Source organism: Salvelinus fontinalis, unplaced genomic scaffold (genome assembly GCF_029448725.1).
Source record: "Salvelinus fontinalis isolate EN_2023a unplaced genomic scaffold, ASM2944872v1 scaffold_0384, whole genome shotgun sequence".
In the NCBI taxonomy this organism is placed as follows: Eukaryota; Metazoa; Chordata; class Actinopteri; order Salmoniformes; family Salmonidae; genus Salvelinus; species Salvelinus fontinalis.
Genome location: NW_026600593.1, coordinates 177,680 through 185,346, shown reverse-complemented (window position 1 = coordinate 185,346; position 7,667 = coordinate 177,680). Strand labels below are relative to the sequence as shown.

The window sequence follows — 7,667 nt, the reverse complement described above, 5'->3', positions numbered from 1 at the left end:
ACTTGCATAGCTTACCCCCCCCTCCTATCATCAGTACATAGCTTACCCCATCCTCCTACCATCAGTACATAGCTTACCCCCCCCCCTATCATCAGTACATAGCTTACCCCCTCCTATCATCAGTACATAGCTTACCCCATCCTCCTACCATCAGTACATAGCTTACCCCCCCCCCCCTATCATCAGTACATAGCTTACCCCCTCCTATCATCAGTACATAGCTTACCCCCTCCTCCTACCATCAGTACATAGCTTACCCCCTCCTCCTATCATCAGTACATAGCTTACCCCCCCCCCTCCTATCATCAGTACATAGCTTACCCCCTCCTCCTCCTATCATCAGTACATAGCTTACCCCCCCCCCCTATCATCAGTACATAGCTTATCTCCTCCTACCATCAGTACATAGCTTACCCCCCCCCCCCTATCATCAGTACATAGCTTACCCCCCCCTCCTATCATCAGTACATAGCTTACCCCCTCCTCCTATCATCAGTACATAGCTTATCTCCTCCTATCATCAGTACATAGCTTACCCCCTCCTCCTATCATCAGTACATAGCTTACCCCCTCCTCCTACCATCAGTACATAGCTTATCTCCTCCTACCATCAGTACATAGCTTACCCCCCCCCCTATCATCAGTACATAGCTTACCCCCTCCTCCTATCATCAGTACATAGCTTACCCCCTCCTCCTATCATCAGTACATAGCGTATCTCCTCCTATCATCAGTACATAGCTTACCCCCTCCTCCTACCATCAGTACATAGCTTACCCCCTCCTCCTATCATCAGTACATAGCGTATCTCCTCCTATCATCAGTACATAGCTTACCCCCTCCTCCTACCATCAGTACATAGCTTATCTCCTCCTACCATCAGTACATAGCTTACCCCCCCCTCCTACCATCAGTACATAGCGTATCTCCTCCTATCATCAGTACATAGCTTACCCCCTCCTCCTCCTATCATCAGTACATAGCTTACCCCCTCCTCCTCCTACCATCAGTACATAGCGTATCTCCTCCTATCATCAGTACATAGCTTACCCCCTCCTCCTCCTATCATCAGTACATAGCTTACCCCCTCCTCCTACCATCAGTACATAGCTTACCCCCTCCTCCTCCTACCATCAGTACATAGCTTACCCCCTCCTCCTCCTACCATCAGTACATAGCTTACCCCCTCCTCCTACCATCAGTACATAGCTTACCCCCTCCTCCTCCTATCATCAGTACATAGCTTACCCCCTCCTAACATCAGTACATAGCTTACCCCCCCCTCCTACCATCAGTACATAGCGTATCTCCTCCTATCATCAGTACATAGCTTACCCCCCCCCCTCCTATCATCAGTACATAGCTTACCCCCTCCTCCTATCATCAGTACATAGCTTACCCCCCCCTCCTACCATCAGTACATAGCGTATCTCCTCCTATCATCAGTACATAGCTTACCTCCTCCTCCTCCTACCATCAGTACATAGCGTATCTCCTCCTACCATCAGTACATAGCTTACCCCCTCCTCCTATCATCAGTACATAGCTTACCCCCTCCTCCTACCATCAGTACATAGCTTACCCCCTCCTCCTATCATCAGTACATAGCTTACCCCCTCCTCCTACCATCAGTACATAGCTTACCCCCTCCTATCATCAGTACATAGCGTATCTCCTCCTACCATCAGTACATAGCTTATCTCCTCCTACCATCAGTACATAGCTTACCCCCCCCTCCTACCATCAGTACATAGCGTATCTCCTCCTATCATCAGTACATAGCTTACCCCATCCTCCTCCTATCATCAGTACATAGCTTATCTCCTCCTACCATCAGTACATAGCTTACCCCCCTCCTCCTACCATCAGTACATAGCGTATCTCCTCCTATCATCAGTACATAGCTTATCTCCTATCATAGGTACATAGCTTACCCCATCCTCCTCCTATCATCAGTACATAGCTTACCCCCTCCTCCTATCATCAGTACATAGCTTACCTCCTCCTCCTATCATCAGTACATAGCTTACCCCCTCCTCCTACCATCAGTACATAGCTTACCTCCTCCTCCTATCATCAGTACATAGCTTACCCCCTCCTCCTACCATCAGTACATAGCTTACCCCCTCCTCCTATCATCAGTACATAGCGTATCTCCTCCTATCATCAGTACATAGCTTACCCCCTATCATCAGTACATAGCTTACCCCCTCCTCCTACCATCAGTACATAGCTTATCTCCTATCATCAGTACATAGCTTATCTCCTCCTATCATCAGTACATAGCGTATCTCCTCCTACCATCAGTACATAGCTTACCCCCCCCCTCCTATCATCAGTACATAGCTTACCCCATCCTCCTATCATCAGTACATAGCTTATCTCCTCCTATCATCAGTACATAGCTTATCTCCTCCTATCATCAGTACATAGCGTATCTCCTCCTACCATCAGTACATAGCTTACCCCCCCCCTCCTATCATCAGTACATAGCTTACCCCCTCCTCCTATCATCAGTACATAGCTTACCCCCTCCTCCTACCATCAGTACATAGCTTATCTCCTCCTATCATCAGTACATAGCTTATCTCCTCCTATCATCAGTACATAGCTTATCTCCTCCTATCATCAGTACATAGCGTATCTCCTCCTACCATCAGTACATAGCGTATCTCCTCCTACCATCAGTACATAGCTTACCCCATCCTCCTATCATCAGTACATAGCGTATCTCCTCCTACCATCAGTACATAGCTTACCCCCTCCTCCTACCATCAGTACATAGCTTACCCCCTCCTCCTACCATCAGTACATAGCTTACCCCCTCCTCCTATCATCAGTACATAGCGTATCTCCTCCTACCATCAGTACATAGCTTACCCCCTCCTCCTATCATCAGTACATAGCTTATCTCCTCCTCCTATCATCAGTACATAGCGTATCTCCTCCTACCATCAGTACATAGCTTACCCCCTCCTCCTACCATCAGTACATAGCTTACCCCCTCCTCCTACCATCAGTACATAGCTTACCCCCTCCTCCTATCATCAGTACATAGCGTATCTCCTCCTACCATCAGTACATAGCTTACCCCCTCCTCCTATCATCAGTACATAGCTTATCTCCTCCTCCTATCATCAGTACATAGCTTACCCCCTCCTCCTACCATCAGTACATAGCTTACCCCCTCCTCCTACCATCAGTACATAGCTTACCCCCTCCTCCTATCATCAGTACATAGCTTATCTCCTCCTCCTATCATCAGTACATAGCGTATCTCCTCCTACCATCAGTACATAGCTTACCCCATCCTCCTACCATCAGTACATAGCTTATCTCCTCCTCCTCCTATCATCAGTACATAGCTTACCCCCTCCTCCTATCATCAGTACATAGCGTATCTCCTCCTACCATCAGTACATAGCTTACCCCCTCCTATCATCAGTACATAGCTTACCTCCTCCTCCTATCATCAGTACATAGCTTATCTCCTCCTACCATCAGTACATAGCTTATCTCCTCCTCCTCCTACCATCAGTACATAGCTTACCCCCTCCTCCTCCTACCATCAGTACATAGCTTATCTCCTCCTACCATCAGTACATAGCTTATCTCCTCCTCCTCCTACCATCAGTACATAGCTTACCCCCTCCTCCTCCTATCATCAGTACATAGCTTATCTCCTCCTACCATCAGTACATAGCTTATCTCCTCCTCCTCCTACCATCAGTACATAGCTTACCCCCTCCTCCTCCTATCATCAGTACATAGCTTATCTCCTCCTACCATCAGTACATAGCTTATCTCCTCCTCCTCCTACCATCAGTACATAGCTTACCCCCCCCTCCTATCATCAGTACATAGCTTACCCCCTCCTCCTCCTATCATCAGTACATAGCTTACCCCCTCCTCCTCCTATCATCAGTACATAGCTTACCCCCTCCTCCTCCTATCATCAGTACATAGCTTACCCCCTCCTCCTCCTATCATCAGTACATAGCTTACCCCCTCCTCCTCCTACCATCAGTACATAGCTTATCTCCTCCTATCATCAGTACATAGCTTATCTCCTCCTATCATCAGTACATAGCTTACCCCCTCCTCCTCCTATCATCAGTACATAGCTTACCCCCTCCTCCTCCTATCATCAGTACATAGCTTACCCCCTCCTCCTATCATCAGTACATAGCTTACCCCCTCCTCCTCCTATCATCAGTACATAGCTTACCCCCTCCTCCTCCTACCATCAGTACATAGCTTATCTCCTCCTATCATCAGTACATAGCGTATCTCCTCCTACCATCAGTACATAGCTTATCTCCTCCTACCATCAGTACATAGCTTACCCCCTCCTCCTATCATCAGTACATAGCTTACCCGCCCCTCCTCCTACCATCAGTACATAGCTTACCTCCTCCTCCTATCATCAGTACATAGCTTATCTCCTCCTATCATCAGTACATAGCTTATCTCCTCCTCCTATCATCAGTACATAGCTTATCTCCTCCTATCATCAGTACATAGCTTACCCCATCCTCCTCCTATCATCAGTACATAGCTTATCTCCTCCTACCATCAGTACATAGCTTATCTCCTCCTACCATCAGTACATAGCGTATCTCCTCCTATCATCAGTACATAGCTTACCCCCTCCTCCTACCATCAGTACATAGCTTACCCCCTCCTCCTCCTATCATCAGTACATAGCTTACCCCCTCCTCCTCCTATCATCAGTACATAGCTTACCCCCTCCTCCTACCATCAGTACATAGCTTACCCCCTCCTCCTACCATCAGTACATAGCTTACCCCCTCCTATCATCAGTACATAGCTTACCCCCCTCCTATCATCAGTACATAGCTTACCCCCCCCTCCTCCTACCATCAGTACATAGCTTACCCCCTCCTCCTATCATCAGTACATAGCTTACCCCCTCCTCCTACCATCAGTACATAGCTTACCTCCTCCTATCATCAGTACATAGCTTACCCCCCTCCTCCTATCATCAGTACATAGCTTACCCCCTCCTCCTATCATCAGTACATAGCTTATCTCCTCCTCCTCCTACCATCAGTACATAGCGTATCTCCTCCTACCATCAGTACATAGCTTACCTCCTCCTCCTATCATCAGTACATAGCTTACCCCCTCCTCCTATCATCAGTACATAGCTTATCTCCTCCTCCTCCTATCATCAGTACATAGCTTATCTCCTCCTACCATCAGTACATAGCTTATCTCCTCCTACCATCAGTACATAGCGTATCTCCTCCTATCATCAGTACATAGCTTACCCCCTCCTCCTACCATCAGTACATAGCTTACCCCCTCCTATCACCAGTACATAGCTTACCCCATCCTCCTATCATCAGTACATAGCTTACCCCCTCCTATCATCAGTACATAGCTTACCCCCTCCTCCTATCATCAGTACATAGCTTACCCCCTCCTCCTACCATCAGTACATAGCTTACCCCCTCCTCCTACCATCAGTACATAGCTTACCCCCTCCTCCTACCATCAGTACATAGCTTACCCCCTCCTCCTATCATCAGTACATAGCTTACCCCCCCCCCCCCCCCCTATCATCAGTACATAGCTTACCCCCTCCTATCATCAGTACATAGCTTACCCCCTCCTCCTACCATCAGTACATAGCTTACCCACTCCTCCTATCATCAGTACATAGCTTACCCCCTCCTCCTATCATCAGTACATAGCTTACCCCCTCCTCCTATCATCAGTACATAGCTTACCCCCTCCTCCTATCATCAGTACATAGCTTACCCCCTCCTATCATCAGTACATAGCTTACCTCATGCCATCTTTGTATTTCTGTATCAGTTTCTGCTTGTCTTCCTTGTCCTCCACCCAGTACTCACTGGGGATGACGAAGTTGGACGTGACCCGACACTCTGGACAGGACCTGGGAAGAGAGAGAGGTTTAGTTGACCTGGGAAGAGAGAGAGGTTTAGTTGACCTGGGAAGAGAGAGAGGTTTAGTTGGACAGGCCCTGGGAAGAGAGGCGATGTGTTCTAAGAGGAAGTCCCGAGGCGATGTGTTCTAAGAGGAAGTCCCGAGGCGATGTGTTCTAAGAGGAAGTCCCGAGGCGATGTGTTCTAAGAGGAAGTCCCGAGGCGATGTGTTCTAAGAGGAAGTCCCGAGGCGATGTGTTCTAAGAGGAAGTCCCGAGGCGATGTGTTCTAAGAGGAAGTCCCGAGGCGATGTGTTCTAAGAGGAAGTCCCGAGGCGATGTGTTCTAAGAGGAAGTCCCGAGGCGATGTGTTCTAAGAGGAAGTCCCGAGGCAATGTGTTCTAAGAGGAAGTCCCGAGGCGATGTGTTCTAAGAGGAAGTCCCGAGGCGATGTGTTCTAAGAGGAAGTCCCGAGGCGATGTGTTCTAAGAGGAAGTCCCGAGGCGATGTGTTCTAAGAGGAAGTCCCGAGGCGATGTGTTCTAAGAGGAAGTCCCGAGGCGATGTGTTCTAAGAGGAAGTCCCGAGGCGATGTGTTCTAAGAGGAAGTCCCGAGGCGATGTGTTCTAAGAGGAAGTCCCGAGGCGATGTGTTCTAAGAGGAAGTCCCGAGGCGATGTGTTCTAAGAGGAAGTCCCGAGGCGATGTGTTCTAAGAGGAAGTCCTGAGGTGATGTGTTCTGAGGTGATGTGTTCTGAGAGGCAGTCCCGAGGCGATGTGTTCTAAGAGGCAGTCCCGAGGCGATGTGTTCTAAGAGGAAGTCCCGAGGCGATGTGTTCTAAGAGGAAGTCCCGAGGCGATGTGTTCTAAGAGGAATTCCCGAGGCGATGTGTTCTAAGAGGAAGTCCCGAGGCGATGTGTTCTAAGAGGAAGTCCCGAGGCGATGTGTTCTAAGAGGAAGTCCCGAGGCGATGTGTTCTAAGAGGAAGTCCCGAGGCGATGTGTTCTAAGAGGAAGTCCCGAGGCGATGTGTTCTAAGAGGAAGTCCCGAGGCGATGTGTTCTAAGAGGAAGTCCCGAGGCGATGTGTTCTAAGAGGAAGTCCCGAGGCGATGTGTTCTAAGAGGAAGTCCCGAGGCGATGTGTTCTAAGAGGAAGTCCCGAGGCGATGTGTTCTAAGAGGAAGTCCCGAGGCGATGTGTTCTAAGAGGAAGTCCCGAGGCGATGTGTTCTAAGAGGAAGTCCCGAGGTGATGTGTTCTAAGAGGAAGTCCCGAGGTGATGTGTTCTAAGAGGAAGTCCTGAGGAGATGTGTTCTAAGAGGAAGTCCTGAGGTGATGTGTTCTAAGAGGAAGTCCTGAGGTGATGTGTTCTAAGAGGAAATCCTGAGGTGATGTGTTCTACCAACATGACTACTTCAACAGAAACCCACCCTGTGTAGGAGCAGCAACACCCCCTCCCCCCAATGGTCAGTCTGGCTTCATGTATCTAGTTCCTTACTAAATCTAAATATCCAGTCCCTTACTAAATCTAAATATCTAGTCTGTCTAGTTCCTTACTAAATCTAAATATCCAGTCCGTCTAGTCCCTTACTAAATCTAAATATCCAGTCCCTTACTAAATCTAAATATCCAGTCCCTTACTAAATCTAAATATCCAGTCCCTTACTAAATCTAAATATCCAGTCCCTTACTAAATCTAAATATCCAGTCCCTTACTAAATCTAAATATCCAGTCCCTTATTAGATCTAAATATC

General features: G+C 48.2%; 1 protein-coding gene across 1 annotated transcript in view; it reads right to left on the bottom strand.

The window, feature by feature from the left end:
• Positions 1-5,749: 5,749 nt before the first annotated feature.
• LOC129845848 (probable E3 ubiquitin-protein ligase makorin-1) overlaps positions 5,750-7,667 on the bottom strand; it is a 79,488-nt gene continuing 77,570 nt past the window's right edge. The window contains exon 6 of the mRNA XM_055913772.1: positions 5,750-5,926. Coding sequence (XP_055769747.1) covers positions 5,812-5,926 — 115 coding nt within the window. The 3' untranslated portion in view covers positions 5,750-5,811. The remainder of the gene's footprint in view (positions 5,927-7,667) is intronic.